Source organism: Physcomitrium patens, chromosome 13 (genome assembly GCF_059467195.1).
Source record: "Physcomitrium patens ecotype Gransden chromosome 13, ASM5946719v1, whole genome shotgun sequence".
Lineage (NCBI taxonomy): Eukaryota > Viridiplantae > Streptophyta > Bryopsida > Funariales > Funariaceae > Physcomitrium > Physcomitrium patens.
In genome coordinates this window covers 17,347,465-17,372,795 of record NC_143422.1, presented here as the reverse complement: position 1 = coordinate 17,372,795, position 25,331 = coordinate 17,347,465, and the positions used below count along the sequence as shown (strand labels likewise).

At 33.2% G+C, this 25,331-nt stretch overlaps 2 protein-coding genes and 1 long non-coding RNA gene across 3 annotated transcripts; 2 read left to right on the top strand and 1 right to left on the bottom strand.

The window, feature by feature from the left end:
• Nucleotides 1-99: 99 nt before the first annotated feature.
• Nucleotides 100-2,652, bottom strand: LOC149987983 (uncharacterized). The gene is made up of 5 exons (XR_016506170.1): nt 2,512-2,652; nt 1,764-1,953; nt 1,246-1,344; nt 748-1,027; nt 100-212 (listed from the first exon to the last, which is right to left on the bottom strand). It is a non-coding gene; the product is annotated as an uncharacterized LOC149987983 (long non-coding RNA).
• Nucleotides 2,653-3,826: 1,174 nt separating this feature from the next.
• LOC112290727 (protein YCF54, chloroplastic) lies at nt 3,827-6,183 on the top strand. The gene is made up of 5 exons (XM_024537352.3): nt 3,827-4,091; nt 4,534-4,625; nt 4,798-4,828; nt 5,139-5,365; nt 5,599-6,183. Exons 1-5 carry the CDS (start codon nt 3,930-3,932, stop codon nt 5,774-5,776), a joined length of 690 nt encoding a protein of 229 aa, XP_024393120.1. The 5' UTR covers nt 3,827-3,929; the 3' UTR covers nt 5,777-6,183.
• A 16,486-nt stretch (nt 6,184-22,669) lies between these two features.
• Nucleotides 22,670-25,004, top strand: LOC112290277 (uncharacterized). The gene has a single exon (XM_024536403.3). It carries the CDS (start codon nt 23,359-23,361, stop codon nt 24,769-24,771), a length of 1,413 nt encoding a protein of 470 aa, XP_024392171.1. The 5' UTR covers nt 22,670-23,358; the 3' UTR covers nt 24,772-25,004.
• The last annotated feature ends 327 nt before the right edge of the window (nt 25,005-25,331 follow it).

Below are 25,331 nucleotides of genomic sequence, written 5' to 3'. Positions count from 1 at the left end.
ATTGTGTTTGATGAGAGGAAACATCAAATAATTGACTTATTACCTTACTATTGAATCAACAGAGGCAAAAAAAAAAATTCCTTCAGTCGTCCTTGTTTCGTAATACTGGGCGGCGGGTGATAAATTTGACAAACCTGCCCCCACAAACTTGAGATAATAGTTGAACGGTCACTGCCCACACGAAAGAATCCATTCGCCTTGCATTGAAATTCCTGGGCGAGGGTGACACAACAACAGCTTCACTCTTCACGTCGGAAGGTTTCCTACTTTAGATATCATTTTATTGCATGAAAGACGAAGAATCTATGCACTGCGAAGTTTTGCTAATATTAGCCAACTGCTGCCCTTCCAAACCGCTACTAGATTGAGTTGAGAAACTGTTCTTGGCATCGGCACCCTATGTTCTCTATTTCAAAAAGACGTGAAATACTGATGTTAGACCAGCCACATGTTGCCAATTCCACCAAACTTATTAGAAACATGTCAACCATTGAACAGTCTTTATTTTGAGAAGTAGATTCGAATGGCGTTGAGGGTCCGAATTTCATTTGGATTGGTGTGTCCTGGCAAGATCTGCAAACTCTTGCCTTCACAAAAGTTTTAAAAAAAACATTAAAAAAAAAAAAAAAAAAAAACTGCAAAGACAAACAATTTGGAACAAGGAATTTGCAATCATGGGACTTTTTCTTAACTCATCTGACTAGATCGAAGAGGTCCATGGATAGCATCTAACTGGATGCAGTTTACCTGATCTGGATTGCGGAGTTGTGAGGGTCAAATTCTTGCCAGAAGCTTCCAAAGTCTCCATTTAAATCCCACCGACAATGTTCAATCTGGGAATTAATGAACTTTACAACCTACAATTTTCAAGGTATTGATACACATACACTGGACTCATTCTAAGCACTATGTGGAACAGTTCGGGGGCTTGCAGGTGGCTATTGGTGAACGTGTACCCCAGTTGAACAATTGATTCAGCTGCTTCTTGACTGCCTTGTTGACGTTCCTATTTTCACCATCACCACACCTGGCACGATCAACTGCTACTTTGAAGTCGTTCAAAGGAACTATTGAACGACATGCTTGCGCCACAAATTCGAAATAAGTCAAAACCAAAGGAAATCACCTTCAACAATAGGCAATCCAATACCCTCCACAGATCTGACCCAAAATTCACACAGTAGTTAATACAGTATGCGATTTCCTAACCATGAACACACTCAAAATATAAGGAATGAGATGAACCTTTTTGTGCAGCTAGAAGAGCACCTTCATTGACTACATTTGTAAGATCAGTACCCACGAAAACTGGTGTGAGTTTAGCCTTCACCACATGTAAGGTGGCTGCGTCCACTTCCACAGGCGTTAAACTCGATCCTACGTCATGTGCAACTTAGAACATGAAATTGAAATAAAAAGCATGTTATTCTGGGAAAAAGAAAAAGTGGGTAGACAAATTTATTGTGATCAATCAACTGACTAGATAATGACACAAAGGAATTGTGTTGTTGAGGAAGAAAAATATCAACTACTATAGTAACAAACTAAAGGTGTAATACAATTGGAAGGTTTAATGCTTAGCAATATCAGGTACATTACAATTAGAAGCTAAACTCTTAGTGACATTCTTCCTTTCTGCAAACCTGTAAGTGTGCCGTGAGACTTTCTTTTATCATGTGATGGAACCTTCACCATGAACCAAAACTTATCACTAAGTTTGTAGAAGCAGTCTAAACAATCTAAACACAATGGAAGTTCATTACCTGGTTAAGTGTTCAATTTCTTTCCTTGTTAGCACTACAAACTCGGCAATCTCTTACAACATCCAACTCATGAGTGAACACAATTGAAGGTGGTTTCTCCTTGGCCTCTGCAAATAATTAAAGCTTCTTCTGTAATGCATCCATTCATGTCTTCGGAGAGCTTAACACTCTGTTGGAGCAACTTCTCTATCTTCTTGCAGCAAGACAATCAGAAGATGAATACGGTATACGGATACAAATTCTCAAGACTTTCGACAAAAGCATATTTGACAGATCTCTAATCCATAAAGAGAAAAAAAATTGAGCATGATAAATACGTGCGCATTGCATCTTTGCAATCCAATGTAACCATAACCGCTACCCAACTTCAGACTCTTCACAATGTAGCGAAGAACCCATGTAACATGAGGTTAAAAATAGTAACGATGAAATTCCATAAAAATATAGAAACTTCACGTAATAATAACCGCATCAAGATAAAGAACATATTATTTAACCTTTGCTACTCTTTACTAAACTCGCCGATTTAGAAGTGTTACTCAGACACAGCCTGAACGAATTTTTCAACATTTATGATAAGGACCGAGTAGTATATTCAATAAGTATCATAAAATTATGTATGAAAGCCAATGGCAATATAAAGAGAAAATCAACACAATGACGCATTATACTTGGAAAATGAAAGGAGTTTAAGACATAAAGCTTGGACACTCCTTATCCAAGTCTTTGCAAATCCAATGATACCCACCTCAAAGGAACTCTCATTCTTACTCCTCAATCTCAATTAAAGAGAGAGTCTCTACGACGTTTGTGATGGATTTACGACACAACGATGCGACGAAACAAAGGAGGAACAGCATCAACAGGAGCCTCGGAGAGGACCTTGCAGACCATCATCGCCGCAGCGCCACCACTGTCCATTTCATGCTCATGGTCTCGGGCTTGGTTTTGGGCATGGGGTTGGTCTTGGGACCGGTCTTGGTCTTGGGTCTGGTCTTGGTCTTAGGCGCGGATTTGGGCATGGAGTTGTGAGATTTTAAATCATTTTTATTTTCTCTTTGCTATGTTAGTTTGGTCATTTTTTCGTGTACTTTCATTGTTATAAAAAACTTGTTTTTCACATAATTTCTAGAAAAATTTGTTTTGGTGTATGCAAATTATTGAAATTTTCCATGTATGGTTTTATGTTGATTTTTGCATACATACTTTAAAATTTTATTGATGAAAATATATATATATATATATATATATATATATATATTATACTATGGATTGTAAATAAATAAATAAATATTTTATATTTTTTTACCAAATAAAAAAATAAAAAACGTTTTGTGATTAATTTTTTTTTACTAAAGTAGAAAACTGAGTGATTTAAAAAATCATATTATAATTAAATTTATTAATCTTGTTACCAAACATTAGAAATTTTTATTGATTGTTGTTTCTACACATGTAACACACATGCAAATATATTCTCAACTTGTATTTTATCAACCAACTCTAAGTTTTTAACATTCTTAGTCAATTCAAAATTTTACTCATCCTTAGAATCTTGAAATGATACTATCTTGTGTTATGTTCTAAAACAAACCAAGTAATATTATTTTCACTATTTTTCATCCATTGTAATTCTACAATCCCCTTTGTTAATTCATCTTGCATTTTATCTTTTAAGATGGTGACAAATTATTATTGTGAAATAGAGGTGCACAACACTTCAACAACACTTGTCACAGTCTATTTTATTCCAAACCAACTCTCAGCCATTCATAAGACACATGAGTAGCCAACTAGGTGTGGTTCAACTCCCTTATTGCCCTGGGAACGCTGGTCAAAGGTCGTTGACCTTCTGTTCGCAACGCAAAAGTATGTGCCCCGAGCGTTCCCACCACGAGTTCCCGGCGACCTATATCCGGGCCGGGACTGGTGGCTGGATCTTGCGCCGTATCGGAGAGCAAATGCAATTCGTGATGGATCACCTTATCTTCGAGTATGCCGCGGATTCGGAGGAATTTGCTTTTTGTTGCACACTGGCACTTCCCTCATCGCCAAAGCTGTGCAGCGCACTCACTCACTCGCGAGGAGGCCAGGAGGTGTGTGTGTTTGTGTGTGTGTGTGTGTGTTTTTGTGTGGAGTGTGAAAGAACCCCAGATTAGCAGCACTATGGCGTGCGCAAGTGCAGCAGCTGTGGCCGCAGCTTCTTCTGCCCTGCAGGTTTGCGAAGCCGGCTCCCGGTCGAGCCCCAGTAACGCGTCGCTGAAAGCCTCTGTCGGGCGTGTGAGATGCCCACCACGAGCTCTCTCGCTCGACGAGTCTTTGAAGAAGGTGCGCGCTCCGCTTCCTTGTTTAGACTTCCTCTCGGTTTTTGCTTCTCGGGATGTTTGCGAATGCCTTTGAAGTGTCTTGCATTCTGAGCCTGGTCGTACTCGATTGTCTCTGTGTGATGTGCCCTTTCTCATTCCAATGTACTGTCTTCCTCTTCTTCCATAAAACAATATTTTATACGAGCATTGTAATTTTGCGTTTGTCGTGGGAACGTTCCTGGTTCATTCAAATTCTCCGGTTAATGAGTAATGAGTAGTGTTTTTCAAACTGAGATTTTATTTATTTTATATTTGTTTAAAGCAATGCCTCGGCGACGAGATGTGTTGACTATTTTTGCAGAGGCAGTCGTCTAGGTCAATGCATGTCTCTGAATCTTGAGAATCGATGATGCAGGCTCATCACTTTAGAATGCTTTCTTCTCATTTGAACGCTCATCATGCAGGTTCAGCTTTTCGGGGAGAAGCAGAGAGGATTCGAGGCTGTGAGGAGAATCCAGCCAATTCGGGCGCAAGCTGTGGAGAATGAGCTTGCTTCGTACGTGCTCCCTTGTGCATTCTCTTCAGGCATTCTTAGTCATTATTCACGTGGTATTCAATTTGAAGGAATGCGCCGTTGATTGTTATCAATTTTACGCTACAAGGTCTAGCCCTGGGACAAAATATTAGTTTATTGTAATTCTAATGTCTTTACTCTGTGGGCGTTGCAGTAAGGATACTTCAGACTCTGTTACTTCCCAGGTTGGTTTTCTTCTTGCTAATACTGAATTTAGCGTGTCTTAGGGAAAGTGGACAGCCTTGGATTTTTTTAGACGAGTGCAACTGCATCAATAGCAATCATGTAATGCAGGTTGACTTACACATTGTACGAAGATTTTAGCGTCCATAGACCTAAGACTGCTACCCTATTTAATGTAGGTGTGGAGAAGGTTACGCAATGGAAAGAACAGTTGGCTTCTTCTTAGAAAATCTCGATCACGTGGATTGATGAAATCCGTGACTTTAGTTTCCCCTCCTTCAATCTACTCACACTTGTCCTTCCTTGCTGCAGAAGACTACCTATTACTACTTGATCGCGAACGCCAAGTTTATGTTGGACGATGAAGAGCACTTCCAAGAGCAAATGAGTGAGAAGCTTCGCATGTATGGGGAGCGCAACAAGGAGCAGGATTTCTGGATGGTCATTGAGCCTGAGTTCCTCGACAAGCACCCGGAGGTTGCTAAGCGAGTGGGAAGGCCGGCTGCTGCACTTGTGTCAACTGACAGAGTTTGGATCACGTAAGTCTCCTCTTGACCAGCGGGTGCTTGCAGAATCATGAATGTACTTATCGCTGTACATATGGCGGTGTTGTTTTGAATGATATTCTGTAACCGAGTACCTGAATTATCATTTTCTATCCTTTTATCTTTTTTTTCTTCATGATTTAATTGTCAGTAACCAGGTGTAGCCGGAAAACCTGATCCTGCATAGAATCAAGTTTGCCTAATGTGCGTGGACGGAATGATTTCAGGTTCATGAAGCTGAGATTGGACAGAGTACTGAAAGGGGAAATTACTACGGATTCCCCCGAGGAGGCATTGGCAGGCAAGCTTACCACCGTGGAGTTTGAGAGACCAGCCAAGTGGATTGCCCCTTATCCGAAATATGAGGGTGATTGGTGGACTCCTTTCTTGTACAAGAAGGACTAGAACAGTCGTCATTGCCAATACTCAACATTTTGCACTTTATTTTAAGTGAAACTATACAGCTGAAGACTTGGAGGACTCAGAATTTCATGTAGTTGCCTGAAGATAGAGCTAGTTCATCGTGCTCTTATGTCTAGGAACTCGTCAGCCTAGTGAGCAAGGGTGTGAGGACGAGTGCGAGAGTTGATGGTAACGAGGCAAAGGTGGTGGAGTAGCACGTAAAAGAGGTTTATGGTTAGAAAATTATGGGTCTTTGATGTCGAAGATTATGAGGTTTTGGCTTATTAGCGTTTCTTTTGAATTAGATATCAGTTTAGCTAAGTGCCAACTGGGAGAAAAAGTCTTAAATGGATTGTATATGGGAGCATTTTTCTGCACCTCTATCTTTAATTCACTCCCTTATCACTCCAGATTTTAGTTATTGATTCATTAAAAACTGTGCGAGGAATCGAATTGCTTTCCGAAGCAACCATCTTTCCACTTCGACAAGAGAGAGGGTTTTATCACTTAGCCTTCGCGTCTCTCAGGCAGGAGCTATGCTTTGCAACCATGAAAAGCTGTTGCCTTCCTTTTCTATTGATTTAGGTCACTTGTTTTCCTCAGTAACGCTTAAAAGTCTTTCTAAGATTCATAAGGTGTTGTCTATTTTGAAGAAACCCGCAACCTTAAACGATTCATTGTTGATGTTGTAGAAACAGATTATCAATATTGCTTTCTCATTTACATATGAAGTGTGCAGTTTGTCAGGAAAATGCCACCCAATAATGATTGAGCCATTTTGCAGTTTTACTACCAACCTATTTGGAAACGAACATTCTTGTAACATGTTATTTGTACAAATTGCTATGTGGTGCAGTGTGCTACCTGTATGTATCTTATCGTTGCTTAAATAAATGATCGTGCATATTTCAATTGCAATAAATGGATCATTCTAATTTAGATAATTTCTCAAATTTGCATTGTTTCAAACCAGTGTGATGTGTCCTTGAGACTTTGACCTTTTATGTGATTCCAAAATGCACATCAGAAGGAAAACAAAAAAATTATGTATGTAAATTCATTAAAAAAACTAGAATTACAATAATATCAACTGCCATTGGTGTGATTTGGAGGAATATATTTGCTTGCAACTTATACATTTTTAATAATGTATTTAGGTAATTTTTGTTAAATACCATTTGAGTACTTCTGTTTATTGTAGTTGTAATTACATGCTTTATATCATAAAAGAGATTACAAGTAGAAAAAAAAAAAATAATAATAATAAAAATCAGTATCCTATCATAAATCATAATAGCTTCAAATTCCTATCTTATTAAAATTCCTGTAGTAAGTTGAAATTCTTTCAAAAAGCTGTAATACATATTTTGGCAATCTCAATATACAATGTACTACTTATTTACAACTTTTCATTGAAATTGACAACCTTTCTTTGTTGAAGTTCTAAATTTATTTACTCTTAGATCAAAGAGAATACATAACATTCTTTTATTGAGTTGATTAGGTTTATTTAGTCTTAGATCAAAGAAAACATATGATTTTTGTTATTGAATTAATTTGGTTATACCACAAAGTTAAGCATTAGTACACATAAACATAAAGATGCTATATTGAATAGCTTGCATCACACCTTAGTTATATTATATCTATTCTTGAGCACCAACCAATAAATATTGACTATAAAAAATATTATAAAATTATTTGATTCTAATATAACTAAAGTCTTTATAAATATAAAATATTATTTATTTAATTATTTTTATCTATAATGGTTATTAAACCATTTTTTTCTTACTTTATATTTTTAAAATATTTAAATAAATTTTAATTGAAATATTTTAGTTTATTATAAAACATCATTTTATTCTTTAGAGATTATACAATATATTAATTCTTTGATTTTAATATACTTTAAAATAACTTTAAGTTTAAAGTTATTATTTATATTCTTATTATTATTTATTTATTTATTAACACCTTTATTTAAAGTTGTACTCTTTAAAAGAACAAGAACTTGAGAAATGTACTTACATAAGTGAAATATGTCTCAAAGAAAGGTGACATAAAAGAAATGAAAAAAATATGTATATCCAAGAAGAAGCTAGAATGGTTATTGTTAAAGATAAAAAAAACTATGGATTTTTGAAACTAGACTAAAAGTGAAAAAAGAAGTTGATAAGAGTGAGGACATTGGACTCATGTACAAGTCAAGAAAGGATTGTGGAGAGTATTAATAGCTATGAAGAGTAAGAAGGATTATTTGATAGGTGCAATGGTGGTTGTGGAGACAAATTGACTACCTCTATTAGGGATGATTACAAGTTGTTTTACTTTGGACATTGCTATATTGAGGTAAATAGCATATATTAAATCTATAAATCTAGAATTTAAACATATTGAAAAAAAGACAATGTGATTTTGGATATGTTGTTAGGAGAAAGATATGACAATAAAGGTAACATAATTGACAATGAAGAAGATGTAGGTACTAACTTTTATTCTACTATTTTGGCAAGAAAAGAAAGCTTATGTTTGGTTACATTACTTGAGTTGTTTTTAGAAGAATTATAGAGAGACTGATTACATATTGAAATGTACTTGAATGTATTGGAGAAGTAAGAAGATTAGAAAAATTAAGAATTTAAGAGGATTTGATGGAAAGTATATGATTATTTTCTTTAAGACAATTTTTTATGAAAACATCCAAAACAAAGAAGTAAAGTACTACAATAAGTTGTATGTGGCTTTGAAATCCAACAAAAGATCATCAAAGGATTCTATAAAAATATGAAGGACAAGAATTCAAAAAATATATATAAATAAGTAGAATATGTATCAAAGATAGATGAAAAAATAGAAATAAGAAAGTATGTATATTCAAGAAGAAATTGGAATGACTATTGCCAAAGACTAGAAAACTAATGATTCTTAAAACTAAACTAGAAGCATGAAAAGAGTTAACAAGAGTGAAGAAGGCCTTACTCTTGCCTCTATATATGCTATGTAATTAGGAGCTATGAGGTGATGCTCTAAAAGACCTCAAACATGTGTCTAACTTGCATGAATTATATTTAATTTTTCTATAATGTGCAATATGTGGCTAACTTGCATGAATTATATTTAATTTTTCTATAATGTGCAATATGTGGCTAACTTCTTGGTCAAGTTTTCAACCTACCAATCACTTATAGATGCTTATAAAGATAAAACCACATTTATAAAGCTTCTATAATATAATAAATTATATTTTTCATATATTCTAATTTGTGATCTCTTCCAAGGTAGTTAATAGGTCCTCTTAGCCATCAATAATATTCGATTTTGGGATAAAAAACTACCTTGATATTTAATTATTATTGAGGCCTTCATAACTATCTTCAAATAAAATATTTTTTAAACCATTAAGGATCATTTCTATTTCTAATAAAATCACTTAATATTAAAAGTCTCTTCTAAGATTATAATAACAAATGTGTTGTATCTTACCATTTATTTAAAGAAGAATATGTCATTCTTAAAGGTCTTCATCTCTATTATGTTATCTTAAAAGTTGTAATAATTGTAATATCTTATCCAACAATTCCAAAAATAATAGCTTTTGAATTGAATCTATTGATTGTTGGTTGTCTAAGTCATTAGTAATACAAAAAAAAACCACAAACAAGGATAGAAGATAGAATGCAATCTTCATTAAATCTCATTTCTTTTTTAATAAAAAATTATTTGACTAAATATCTTAATTTTTGTAGATGTTGTTGATAAAAAGTTTTTATCTTCTTTGCTATATTTATAAGATTCTTTGTTGGCTCCAATGTACATTTACTAATATCATATCCACACCAATGAATAAGATATTTAAACCTAAATTGGCATCAGCTTGAGTCTAAAACTTCTTTTACGTCAAATTCTTGATTATTATCTACTTCTATAGAAAAAAGTGACATTTGTCTTCTTTCTAGAAAAAATATTATCTTATATGGCTCGAAAGAAGACACATAAAATATGTATGATCAGTATTCAATAGTTAAAGTCTATAATAATCTAATTTATCATAAAAAAATAGTCTTAATATTGTGATAAAATAATTATATTTTATTATTAATATGAAATTGATGTTATTCCTTGCAATAAGTATCTACATTAATCTTTTGTTATTCTTAAGCTTCTTTTAGTTGTGCCTTTATTATAGTATATAACTTTAATAAATAATTTGTCAAATCTTTTGCTACATGATTAATAACTTTTAAGAAGTCAAAAATATTAATTTATGGATAATAAATATAATTAATAAATAAAAGTATTTTTTGAATAGATAAATATATTTTATTATTGTAAAATAATTCTATTAGTGGTAAAAGAGTTATTCAATCATCTTTTTAGTAGTTGATGATACATCTCAAATATTATTCCAAAACTTTATTTATGCGCTTTATTTATCTATCAATTTGAAGATAGAAAGCTAAAAATAATTTTATGCCTATCTTCAAAATCTTGAAAAAGGTTCTTAAAAAATTTAATATAAATTGAGTCTTTTTATTCAATATAATATTTTTTGGTAATTTATAACAATAATAGATATTATTAAAAAAAACTTATTTCTTCACTTGTAATAGGTTTTGTACATGGTATAAAATGTGCCATCTTAATGAAATAATCCACTATTAAAAACATAAAGTTATAAAAACTTGAGACTAAAGTTTTGTCATAAAATCCATAAAAATACTTTAAATAAGTCAATATAATACAAGATTGGCACAAAAATAAAAGTTATCTTCAAAGCTTCAAAAGATGCTATGGCTTCTTTATTCCACTCAAGTTTTTCTTTATATGTCAAACATATAAGTAGAGCCATAATATAAGAAAATTTTTTGATGAAGATTTAATAATGATTGGAAAATCTTAAAAAATATTGGACATCTTTTATTATTTTTGGAATCTTCTAATTCATGATAGTATGAACTTTCTTAGGATCCATCATAAGGCCATTATTTGAAATGATGTATTTCAAGATATTAACTTGAATAGTATAATATATATATATATATATATATATATATATATATACCTTGGCATATATTCTTGCATCTCTAAAGTTTTGTAACTTACTACAAATATAAAGTTCATGCTCTTTTATAATTTTAGAATAGATGAAAATATTATTTATATAATAGAAAATAATAATCATCTAAAAATTCTTAAATGACATCATTTTTTAGATGTTAAAAAGTAATTGACATATTCATGAGTCCAAAAGACATGACATTATATTCAAAATACCTATACTTGATTTGAAACATGATCTTTTATTCATTTCTTTCTTTGATGAGTACTAGATTGTATGCTCTTTGAAGATCTATTTTGATGTAGATCTTATCTTCATTCAATTGATCAAGAAGTCAAAATATCAAGCATAGGAGGTATCTATTTTTGATGGTAATCTTATTAAATCTTCAATAATCCTTAGACATTTGCAATGATCAATTTTTTTCTTTGAAAAAAAGATAGGAGCTTCAACTAAAGATTCTCAATAATATATGTAATTTTTAGCAAGTTTCTCTTTGATATATTCCTTTAATTCATCCAAGTAATTTTTTGATAAATTATAAATTGGTCCAAATAGTAGTTAAGCTTCTTCTTGAAGGTCAATTGAGCAATCATAAGACCAATGCTTTAAAAAAGTATCTACATTCTTCTTTTTAAGAATCTCTTAATAATCTTGATATTAGCTTGGAATATTATTTGAAGTCTTTCTACCACTAGAAATCAATGTGGCATATATAACAAAAGGTGATTTATTTTTTTGTGACATGCATGAAAGCTCTTCCTGTTACTAATTAGAATTTTCTTATACAAAATTTATGACTTTCTAAAAAGATCTTTATCAGGCTATGCAAAGAATTAAGGTTAGAAGAATTTCAATCTATTTTAGAATTATACTTCTCTAGCCACAATAAACATAAAATAATTAGATTTGAAGTATATAGATACAAGTTTTTAAAATCTAAAATTTAAATAATATATCTAATATATATATATATATTTTATTAGTTTATAATCTATTAAAGATTTTTTTATTTATTATTTACTCATTTATGTTTTATGATATATTAATAATAATAAATTATTTTTTAAAGTTTTTATTACTATATAATCTCATACAGCTTTAGAATTCAAATTTCAAAGGTTTTTATTGTTATATTTTAACTTAATAATATGATTATTGACTTAATAAAATTTTAATACCTTTCTTCTCTAAAAAAAAGTAAAATCTTAATTATGGCTATTTTTATTATTTTATGTTATTATATTTTTTTATTACTAAATTTTTATTTGATATAATTAAATCTTGTAAAAAAATTATAATTGCTTTTGATATTAAGGTATCTATTAATTTTAAAATTTCTTCATGTTAAATCAAATTAATTATTTTATTATAGAAATTATTTAATAAGTTATATTTAAAAATAAATAAAAAAATTTGTAGGCCATATAATTTATTTTCAAATCTTAAAGCATATAAATATTCTAATTAAGACTTGATGAATAATCTTGAGTAATACTTATTCTAACTACTTTATAGATGTTATAAATTCTTATGTAGAAATGAGCTTTACCTCACAATTTCTTTCAATTCAGATTATAGCTCACTCATTTTATTAAAGATATTTTAATGAAGACTTGAAAAATCAATTTGATTAAGACATGTATTATTCATTTTCATTTTTTTCGTCTATATATTTTTTCTTGACCATAGAAAATTTATAGCTAATATTTTTATAGCTTTTATAAGTTCAAAGAATTTAAAACTATAATAAAATTAAAAAAATAGCAGCAAAAATTACATGATTGACCACCAAATTACCTCTAGTTAAATTAAGTCGTATAGAAGACTAAAAGTTTAGTTTGTTTTTTTACTCTTTGATCAATAAAGTAAAAAATCATTAAAATGTCTACATATATTTTAAAAATTGTACCAAAAAATAGATTCAATTCTTCTTAATGTATTCAATTTTATTTATATTTCTTAGTCTATTGAATTTTAGAGAAATAGAATGACTATTTTGTAGCTTTTTTTCTATTTTAAGTTTAGATAGAAATTAATCAAAATATTTGATGATTTTTATATCCATTTAAATTTTGTGTTTTTTAAATTAAAAATAAATTAATTCAATTTTATATTGATTGATAAATAATTGATATTTGTTTCTAAATAATGTAGTTTTTTATTGAGTATTTAATACAAGGCCAATTTATGATTAAAGTTGAATACCTCTCTCCAATTTAAAATAAAAAAATAAAAAATAAAAAAATAAAAAAAAAATCTATTGATTATTCTTGTCTATCTCCTCTTTGAATTATAAATTTTGAAGAGATAAAAATTTTGATATTCAATTTTAGATTTTATTCTAAAAATTTTACTTTTTTGTTTAAATAAAATAGAAGAAAAAACCAAAAGATTTCAGTTTTTTAATATTAAATTCCAAATTTATGTGGTTTATTTTTATAAAGTCTCACTTAAAAATATATTTTTTTTTAAAAGAGTGATCTTGATATTTGATCTTTTCAATTAAAACTGTATTATCTAGAATGTGTTGTAATATTTTTTTATTTTTATTTTTATTTTTTCAAATCTAATCTCTAGCAATGAATTCAAATAAAATATTTTAAATTTGTATTTTTAGTACTTTAGAAAAACATTTTCAAACTGAAATGAAAAGTATAATTGGGCTATAATTTCTTAAAGACTGTTTTATTCATTTTTTTAAAAAAATAAACATATAAAAGGATATTAAAAATTACTGGAGGAGGTGAATTTTTTGTTAAAGAATTCTTAATTGGTTGCAAACATTTATATTTGATTTTACTCTGATAGTTTGACAAACTCAATGCCAACTCAATTGAAAGTTGGCCCTTGTCTTTGCAAAAGAACTATAACTTCCATAAATTTATCTACAAAAAATATATATTACAAGACTAAAATATATTAGTTAAAAAATCTAAAATAACATAGTAAAAAACTAATATAAGTAGAGGAGTACAACAAAACAATACTATGAATAAGAATGAAATAATCACATCAAAGAATTAAATAAATACATGATTAAATTAATTATTTTTATTTTATTTATATTTATTATTTTAATCATTAACATCATATTTATGTTATTAAAAAAATAGTTTTAAATCTATATATAAATAATTTTTCAACTTCAATTTATTAAAAATAAATCTTGTACTTCCACAATAAAATACTATAAATTATTTCTATCTTTCTATCGTAATAAGTGAATATAATTTTACATTTATTGCATTAGAGATGTATTATAATTTTTAATGCTATAATAAAATATCTTTAACATCAATTCATCATCTTTTGAATTATGTTTTTTTGTCTTAATTGTTGTAAGTTACATGTGTAGAAATATTTTGTGCTTAAATTACCATAAAAGATATTAATATAATACATTTTTACTCTTAAATATGATTTATTTTGATGTGGTTGTTAATCTTTGCACTTATGAGTGAATTTGTTAAAAATTATAACATCTTATAGAAAGTATTATAGCTTTATTTTTAATAAAATTAATTGATATTAGTATTTATAAGTACACAATTTATTTAGATCTAATATAATATATATTTTTGATATATGCTTAATTACATTATAAAGAAAAATCATTATTCTTGAGTCTTTTCATGCATTGGAGTATCATGATATTTATAATATTACTTGATATTGCATAGCTGATAAATGTATTTTCATGTTATAGAGATGTAATACTACATCAAGATTAGTAGTTGAATATAAATATTTTTAATCTTAATTATATAGATCTATAATATAAAAATTAGCTTTGTTTTTGTTAAATTAAAAAGAATTAGTTGTATTAGGATGAACAAGTAAGAGATATTAGAGCGTCTTTTATAATTTCACTTATTGTTGTAGTTTTTATCATTACACCCAATTTGGCATCTTATTTTGTTATTGTATTTGTAATTTCATTTGATATCATCTTGTTAAATTTATTATAATATTCTTTGTAAATAATTGCATAAAATACCATATAATTCTTGATTTAATGCCAATACAAATTATTTTGATATTATATTTTGATATCAATATTTTATTTGCTAAAATATTATTTTTAACTAAATAATTTTTTAAGTAATTCATTTATCCAATGTCTTGATTAAATCCTAATTTCTATTTGAATTGATATTTTGGTCACATTAAGATTATCAAATAGTATCAACAAATAACTACTTCAATTAGTGTGATATGATATCATTCATAAATTAATATAAACCTAAATAATAAATTAATTTATCTTTTCATGGAATATATTAAAAAAACTTTCAATTGATTTATAATTTATTCTTGTCAATCTTTATGCTATCTCTTTTTATACTCCATTCAAAAAATCTCATATTTCAAAAGTTTTTTTTTTTTTTTTTTTTTTTTTTTGACATAAATAAAGATTTTACTCTATTATAATAGGTTAGTATATAATCACCCAACCAAGTCTAGTGAGGTATAAGAACTTATATTAAAATCTATATATAAAACTATTAATAGGATTAATTAAATTTTAAATAAGTTTGTTGTAATTTCACATTTCTATAACATTGTTCTTACATCACTCTGTACAAAATAGCTCAATATATTCATCTATTTTGTTGAGTATATATATATATATATATATATATATATATATATATGTTGGATTTAATTTCAAATATTTCTTCTATAATCAATGTTATAAAGATATATCTTTTAATAGATTTATTTCTTCATTTAATATATCTTATTAAATGCAATATCATTTTTTTTATCTACAATATTGATATTACTACACCATGGATTAATAGCTACAAATGACTTGCCTTCTTGAACTTCTATGAGATGTAGTAAGCAAAGATGTAATATTTGCAGGAAGGATGAAAGTGCAAGAGGTACATTCTTTGGTTCATATTTGTCTCATTGTTGCTTGGTTGATATCTATATTTTAGTCTATTATTATTGTTTGGTTCATTGTCACTCAAAAGAAGATTTGACCTAGTTTGAGGTCAATTATGAGCAAATGAAAGATGTCAATCTCCCAATGCCATGCTTGTTTAGCTAAAACATAATACTAAAATCTACATAAAATAAATTATTTTATTCTTGATAAATAGGTTGAAGGACATCGGTCAATTGTCTTCCTCACTTGACCTTGCCATATGTTTATATTTACAATATGGTGCCAAATTAGCTATAAGAAATTTGCCTCCTTTCAAATCCTTTCTTTATCCTAAATATTTGTTCACTTTAGTTTCATTTTAGTTTGAATGTGCATGGTGAAATCTCTCTACATTTCTTTTCTACTATGTTAGGAATTGCAAGTTGCTTTTAGAAAAAGAAGTGGCCCAACTTTGCAATGTAATTCATAAATGAGGTTTTATCCTTCTATTAAAGGCACCTTGGATCTCATACCAATATGTCCATCCTTCCATACCACAAGTAGATGAGTAGCTTCTTTAGTCTTTTTTCCTTTGACACAGTTTGGATTTGCTTCAAAATTATTGAGATAAATGTTAAATACTGCTCTATTCTTCTTTATCTATGATTTTGTTGATTTCTCTATTCTTACAATAGCTTTGCAAGGCAATTTTTTTTGGTGTCCATAAAGAATAACTTGACATGCATTGGCACCTAAAATTATGATGTTCGTATGGCCAATTGGAAATTGAGGGTTAATTTTCATACAACATGTGCTATGAGGACCTTCTTGTCTTAAAAAATTCCTAACTATTTATCATTCTTCAACTTTTCTTTCATTGCTAAGAAGATTGGATGCCAATAGATGTAGAGGGCAGCTACTAATGCCTCTTAGGCCCTTATTTTTGTTAGTTCTAGATTGAACTGCTCCTATGCTATCTGGAAGCTCAAAAAAATCCACTTTAATTACAAGTTTTTATATATCTATAGGCTTCATTTATGTAATTTAGTACTTTTTATTTTGAAAAAGCCTAATTCAATACTAAAAATATTTGAATGGTGCCATATGCTACATTTAAGCTATTCTTCACAACATGTTGGTAGAAAGGTTGTTACTTTTAGAATGAAGGTTTTTTATACCATCACTATCCTATTCTATACCAAAGATCTTTTTTTACTTTAGAGTTTTGGTTTTGTGAAGAATTTAAGGCTTGGTTGCCTTTTGCCTTACATAAAAGGTTGACATTGGCTAAAATAATGATGCAACATAAGATACAGCTTGGATTCACTAAGTTCTAATGCTTTAACTATCGAATTGATTAATAAGGCAATTACTACATCTATTGAGATAATAAGGTTCATACCTTCTTTTCAGATGGGTTGACAACATTGTAACTGAGTCACTTTGATCTGAGTCCATTGAATTGTTCTATTTGCTAAGTAATTATCTAATAAAGCTTTAACTTTTGCTATGATTTTTTGTACCTTTTTATAGTAAGATAAAAAAGAATATGATTGACAATAGAATACTATTAACTACCATTCTTCTTTTTGTTGTATTGACCATTCTTGATTACCAATAATATAGTTTTTTATTAATTCTATTTTATAAGAAGATATCCATATCTTTTGCCATGAAAAAGAAACCAAATAGAACCTCTAAAACTTTTCTAACTTCTCTTTTCTATGTTTACTTAATCTCCATTCAATTTGTCCAAGTTGGACGATTTAATTCATGACTATTATTCCAATGTTCATTTAATTTAGCCTAATTTATTTTCAAACCTAAACCCCACAAAATGTTTCAAGTGTGTGATTGGTGTTTTATATACTACCTTCTTCTTTAATGATTCCAATGATGTATCATCCACATATTGAGCCTAAATTATTATTTATGAGCAATTAGAATCTCATTGTTTTTGATAGTACTATTATTAATCTTCTCTATGATCATTGTATTAAGAACTTTGGCCTCAATGATAAAATATATATATATATATATATATATATATAGAACCAAGTAGCAACCTTGTCTTATTCATTTTTCTATTTAAATAATTCTAAAATCCATTGATTTTAATATAGGTACAAGTATCAAGAAAGGAAAGTCAAGCCATGCAATTGAATTCATTAGAAAAACCTATTGTTTCTATTATTTGAAATAGAAAATACCACTCCACCATATCATATGCCTTCAAGAAGTTAAGTTTTAGAAAGAGTAGTGGTTGCTTGGACTTTTTTGCCCACAATATTATTTCATAAGTAAGAATTATATTATTAAGTATGAATTTCTTGGATAAGAAGGCCAATTGGTCTTTGCTAATAATTTTTGTTAGTATTTGTTGGAGCCAAATTTAAAGTGCTTTGGCATAAATCTTGTAGGCTATTTTAAGAGGAGTGATTGGCCTCCAATTAGTAAGGTTGCTCCTTGCTCTCCTTTGTGTAATAGCGCTACCATCCTTTTTGTCATACTAAGAGAAGGTGCCCTTGCTCTCCTTTGTGGAATAGCACTACCATTCTTTTTGTGACACTAAGAGAAGGCGCCCTTGCATAATGCTTCCTTCTAGCATAGCTAAGTATTCAACTCAAATTATGTTCCAAAATTCCTTGTAAAACTCCTAAATCATTCCATCCAGTTTTGGTGACTTTCCTACACACATTTCATTTAATGCCGTTGTAATTTCTGCTACTGTGAGAGGCTTTTGTAATTTTTGAATAGAATCCGGATCTAGGCTGCCCCTAATGCCATTCATTTCTAGCGGGCTTGCCCTCCTAGTTTCTTTTGTGGGTGGCCTAGCCTGGTATAAGTTCCAATAAAAATTCTAACATATGTACGCCATGATGTCCTAGTTATTATGCAACTGGCCATATGTATCCTCCAATTCTGTGATTTGCAAGGAGGCAGGTCGTTCTCTGTTTGATTGAAAAAATTCCGACGTACAACGGTCCCCAAGTCTCTGCCACTTCAGCCTTGAGCGTACGCTTTTTCCCTATGCCTTCTGGATTTTGAGTCTGTGGACTTGGTCTGAACAATCGGCCAACTTCAATTATCGGGCCGCACCCCTAGGGTCCCAATGAAGTACCTCCAATACTTCTGTGAGCTCCTTACATAGCTGGTTCCTTTCCCTCTTTTGTGCGACGGCTATGGTGATACAATAACTGCGGTACGTCTTTGTGCATCTGCGAAGCTTTCCAATGAAAGGCAGATTTGGGTGCGCTTGCCATATGCTCCAAATTTGTGCTTGGTATTTCTGCCGTATTCAAAATTTGTGCTTTCATGACATGAGCGGATTTGCAACTTGGTGTTGGCTGGTGGTTGATCCGCCTCCACACCCCCAAGTGATTTGAGAATATTCTGTCTCCATGGATTTCATATTCAGTACCCGTTGTGTTGTCGCTCGGTGATATGAAACAGTTGTTTCTGTCCAGCCGAGTTAGTGTGCAATTCCCGTTCCTTCTTCTGTTATCCCAGCTGTACCGCACTGTATTCGCCGTTGGGAAGTTATCCTTGACCTGTAGTGTGTTTTTGAGTGCGGTAAACATTCTTTGTTTCTCCCTTGATATGACAATTCCATAGACATTGGATTTATCCCTCGCATGTTTTACACAGTTCCAATCACCCGTGACTACCCACCGGCAGTCTATGGATAGTGCAAATAGCAGCTTGTTCCACAACTTGCACCTCTCTCGCGTAGTATGTGGACTGTAGACATTGAGTATTGCAGTGCCCTTGCTGGGAGTCCCTTTGAGTCTCACCCAATGTGGTCTTCTAGACCTCGTTTCAACTGAAGATGTTATTGAATGTGCCAAGCGGGGGATGATCCACATAGACACCCCGCCGCTACCAGCACTCGCATCCTCCGCGTTGTGGTTATACGTCACTGCCGCATCCTGGCTAAAGAAACTTGTTCCCCGCCATATCATGTTTTTTAAACCCGCTAATTTAACTCCTCTCAGTTTCTATTTTTGTAAATAAAGAACGTCCACCCTGTGCAGATGTTGGCGGAAGTAATTCTTTACAATTTTAATTTTCATTGGATCATTTAGACCACGTATGTTCTACATTAGGATGTCGATTTTCAAGAATCAGAGAGGAGGGCGTGGAGGAACTAATCTTGGGATCTATCTTCGATGTGTTCTAAGAGCCATCCATTTCCTTATTATTGTATGAATCGAAGGGAGCGCTACTTTCTCGGTGCCTCCAGTTGTTGGTTCCTGCGTAGAATGGTTTTATTGGACTTTTGATTCTAAGGAGGGGAATTTTTTAATTTGTTTATAATCCCCGGCCTTCTTAACCATGCCGTGAATATGGAGGTTAAATACGCTGCTATACCCCGATTTGTTCTGCGCATCACTCTTGTTGATATGCCATGGAATTATAAAGTACCTTCTGATCTCAGCTCGTGCCCGCCTAAGTGAGCAAGACACAATGCTCCCACAAATCCCTGAAAACTATGTCTGTTCGTGTCCATGGAGGCCGAGCGCGAGGTTTGGCCTTGGTTCAGATCAATGTCAACCCAAACTGCTTTAAACCCGAATGGTTCTGGTCCTTGAAATTTTGGCGATCCTCGTATAAGTGTTGTTTATATCTCGGTTTCTGCAATTTCAGCCGGGTTCGCATTATCTTCTAACCACTCCATTTGATCTGGGGTGGACTAGGTTACAATGTTCCAATCGCCCTCTTCCCCCATGGTTGTTACTGGCACATGTGCCATCCTTGACTGCAGCATGTCTGCTTATGAGGCTATGATCAACCTGGCTACACAGTCACCTTTTGTATTAGTTGTTTAGTTAGTGGCTAATCCTAATTAAAAACCCTAATAAATGTGATGTCCCATGGCAATTGTTCCATCACACACTAATAGTAAAAGGATCAACTACTAAGTCTACCATGGAACATTTACTATTCATTGGACAAAATGTGTGCACAATGCATCTGCTCTCATGGTCCCCTCTCGCTACACAACAGTGCCCCCTAGAGCATCATTGTGTCCATGTTCAAAAAGTTTTGGTCTCTTCTTCGAAACAATAGCAACATCATTATCTCCCCATGTCCATAGAATCTAAGATCATAGGAATGAATGGGTATATGAGAAGGAATGATTGAACAAATAAATTCATGATGGAATATGGTTTTCTACTTTCAAATGGTATTACACATATGGAGAAGATTGTCTTAATTTGAATAACATGTTGTGAGTTTATTTATTTATTTTTTGTATTTTGGAGATGAATTGGTCTTTTTTAAAATGTCGTGGTTATTCTGTGGTAGTTAATCTGTTCTGCTGGTAATGCCTTCTGACTCAAATCTTAATATCTCAAAAATAGTGCTTAACAACGATGTTAAATTTCTTTTACACAATTTACTTGAAAAAAGATATTCACAAACTCTATATACACACACACACATATGTATGTATACATACAGACAGACAGACATACATTCTATGTAATAAGAAAGCTTAGTTATAAGACAAAGAGATAAAGAAGTCTACTCATTGAACATTATGAAAGAACAACAAATATTCACAAATAAGACAACATTCTTTTAACTTAGATATTTAAATTATTGTAGTTTACAAGAATTGTATTTACCAATAACACTAAAGAAACATAAATGGTCCTATTGTTGTGTGTATACTATTTTCCTTCTTTTTTTCTCTTTTTCCTTGGTCAACATTTCTTTAAGAGTGGTCAATTTTTGAGTTAGCAACCACAAATTAAATTTTGCAACTTTCTCATGCCCAATGACATGGGTTTTGACTAGTGTAAAGATATATATATATATATATATATATATAAGTTGTAATGAGTACATATCCATCTTCAACTCCTATTTAATTTCGGATAGAAGACAAAGCCAATGAATTCTTCAAAGTCATTTGTTTCTGTACTCAATTAGGTGTTATCATATGCCCCACCCCACAATTTCCTTGTGAATCCAAATAAATTCCTCTAATACTTTTTCTCCCCTTACATTTCGATAATCTATGCTCTATATTAACCAACCTATCTTTTCTTTCTTTTCATTATTCTCTCAGAACTCAACACAAATCCTATAACAATATAAAAACCCCAAATCCTGTAATCCACCATAAAGAGACAAATCAGGATGCTTGTAAAAAGAAAGTTAAAGTGAGGAGCTGATTCAATATTTTCTCGAAATTATTTTTCTTCACCAATAATATCGTTTCCAAAGGTACATGGCAATACTAAATAATCTTGGTTCAACCTCAGCCTCCCGAACGAATCTCATCCGACGAATGTTCGAAAGACAAACGGATGGATGAACTCTGTCCATAAGTGCGAGACAATATCCCCGAGATTGGCCACAGTTACCGAAAGGCTATGCGGTAGAGGAGAAAAGTCTGCTGCTGCAGTGGAGAAGTGGGCAAATTTGCAGAAGAATGCTGCTGACGATGGGATCGCGCATTCGAGAGGGTGAGCAATGGAAGAGAGGAAGAGAAAGAGTAAAAGAGAGAGCAGCGCAAAACCTACAAATTGTGTCAAGACAACCACCAACACACGAGGTAAGAAAGAAGAACGCGTGAGAGAGAGTCAATGGCGTCAGTGTGGGGAACCCATCGCTGCGAGAGACCCTGAACTGCATGTATCGCGAGATGGAAGCCTCTACTTGGTGAACAAGTAAGATTCGTCTGGAAGAGGTAGCGGCAGGTGCATGGGGGCGAAGTGGCATGGGACCCCCCCCCCCCCCCCCGCGAATAGCTTCATTCGCCGCCGGTTGACGGAGGAGGTGCCAGCGAGTGAGGCGAGTGGAGGAGAGTGAGTGAGGGAGGTAGGGATTGAGTCAGTGGACATGAATGTCGTTGTTGGGTTTGGGAAGCAAGGGGCAGCCTTGACCCAAGGTAGAAAAACCAAGGCAAAGGGGGGGTGAGTCAGTGTGGAGTGCGGCGCCGTGTAAAGGAGAGCAGTGTATTGGGGGGCAAGACTTTGGAATTCAGCAGCGACCAATCTGTGCTCCTCATTTATAACTACCGAGGGCTACTCGTTGTCTTGTTGAGAGTGTTAAATCCGTTTGATGAGTCTCAAATCCAACGTGCAGTGGCACTAGTGCGCCACGACGAGCGTGTATATGAAAGGGTGGTTGTGAGAGTAGAGGTGAGTGGCCTGGAGTGGCGAACGATGAATTGAAGGGTTGGAATTGGAACTGGAATTGAGTTTCCTCCCTTTGTAAGCGAATAGGTGAAACATAAATAAACCAAATCTGCATTTTGTGGGAACAAATTTCCTTGCAGTGTGAAGGGTGTGCGTGTGTTGGTTTGGTTAGTTATTTGTAGTGGTATTTTGTTCCGTGTAGGGTTTCTGCTTTGTGTGGTCAAGAAGGGTGATTTGTGTTGGTTTTTGAGTGGGATGTCACAATGGGGAGCGAAATGCATTTCGATTTATTGAAACCAACTTGAACGAGGAGAGATTTTTTTAGTTTTTGTTCGTTTATTTAATTCTTTTATTTTTATTTTCACTTTTAAAAAATCTGTTTGAGTTTGCGCGTGTGTGAGAGAGATTAAGCATCAGAAAGTTGAAACTAGGAGGGATTTGTTAATTGTTTTTGACTGTAAGAACGGAGTCTATATCATCGTTATTGAGAATGAATATTTTCAGTTTCGCATCAACAATGAGAAGCAGAGGGATTTTGAAAAGAAAGGACACGGGCCTAGACTGCGTCATAGACGAAGAAGTTTTGCAGCAACCGCAGCAAGCATCGTTAGATGCATTCAGGTCGTACGCTGTGAATCGTGATCCTTTAGCAGAATTTGCCGTCAAAAGATTGTCAAACAAGGAACTATCTGCTGGCTGTGAAACCTCCTCAGCGGCACATCATGGAGCGGGGTACCCGCTATTGAAGCGAGCGCGCTCAGAGGAGATTGCTCGATTTGAGGAACAGAAGAAGCCCTGCCACCGAGCTTGGTTGCTTGCCAACCAGTTGCGACATTCTCTTGGCCCTAACTTCGCCGAGACCATCGGTCAAGTTGTGAAAAAGGAAGACGGCTTGACCACCACATCATCATCGCGTCTTGCCTGGTCCTCACAATCTCCATGTAATAAAATTTCTTTAGCACCAGAATCAAATGCAATCGACCCGCATTCATTCCGTGTTCGTGCAAAGGAGCCCAACGTTTGGTCAGACAAGCAGAATCAATATAATCCAAGAGGACGACCTGCACCACCTCTATTCGACGAGCCTACCACTCAACCGCCTCTTAACGCCAATGACTCAGAGGGTGCCGGTCTGCACAAAGAGCACCTTGTGGACAAGTCGACTGCACCTCCACTCGCATCAGCCCTCGCTAAGCGAATTCCGCTGAGGCGCACGCGGCGCCGATTTCCGGAGGCAGACGCCATGGGGATCACTAAACCCGAGCAGGCGAGCAAACCAGCGTCAATCATGAACGCGCATATCTCTTCCACACCCCAAAGCGGATTGTTCACCCAGGCATCGCAGTGGAAGGTGGAGCGTGGCACTCCGCACTATCGTGGTGTTCGGCAACGGCCATGGGGAAAGTTCGCAGCCGAGATTCGAAATTCTGCTAGACAAGGACAGCGCGTCTGGCTGGGCACATTCGATACAGCGGAGCAAGCAGCTAGGGCTTACGATGCCGCCGCGTTCGAAATGCGAGGATACCGAGCGCTTCTCAACTTCCCGTTGGAAGCTGCACTTTCTGAATTACTACCTCCTCCTCCTCCTCCTCCTCAACTGGAGAAGCAAATCTTAGAGCTCAAAGCCTCATCAATTATCACCAACTCTTACACGGAGGATTCTGAAATGATCGTCATAAGGACGGAGTGTCCATCTCCTCCCCCCGCTGCAGCAGACCCAATTGCATCCTCAGCTGGCTTGGAGTTGCAAGATCTCGGGACAGATCTCCTCGAGAACCTGTTGTCAATTACGCATCCCGAACTGGATTCGGGCCCTGCGTCTCCTCAGCCAAGCTTCGACGGATGCCTCTCATTCTTCGCTGACTTCGGCGGCGGCGGCGTTTCTCCAGCCCTCCTCGCATGATCTTTGCCAGGGTGCTCTTAATCTTTCTATTGTTACGATGATCAAAAAGCTCGCTGTAGTACGAATCGTAATCAGCCGAAAGCAACCTGCAATTCACACATTGATCTCTCCAGAATTAGAGCCAAATACTTGCAGTTTTGCTGAGATGATTAATTAAAAATACGTCATATGATGTGTAGAGCACACTGTTTATTTCCTCTTATCAATTTGTTCACACCGGAAAATTTCCACTACGCATTGTTCTACCGGGATATCTCTTCGTAGTTCGGAAGACTCTGATATGATGTGTTGATGCTTCAGTTATTTGTCGATCGTTTATTCGTGATCAATGTGATGATCGGCGAGTGGCAGAATTTCATCTGTGAATTGATCGCATCAGGATTTGTGAGGCTGCAGAGACAGTCGAATTGTTTGTGTGAAAAACATATCCTTGCCGATTCAGGTTTTCGGGTTTGGCACGGTGTTGAATGCTATTGAAAACAATCCAAAATGCAATAGCTGACCTCATTTACCGTTATTTATCTATAATATTGGACAATTCCACTTCAAAGCTAAAAAAA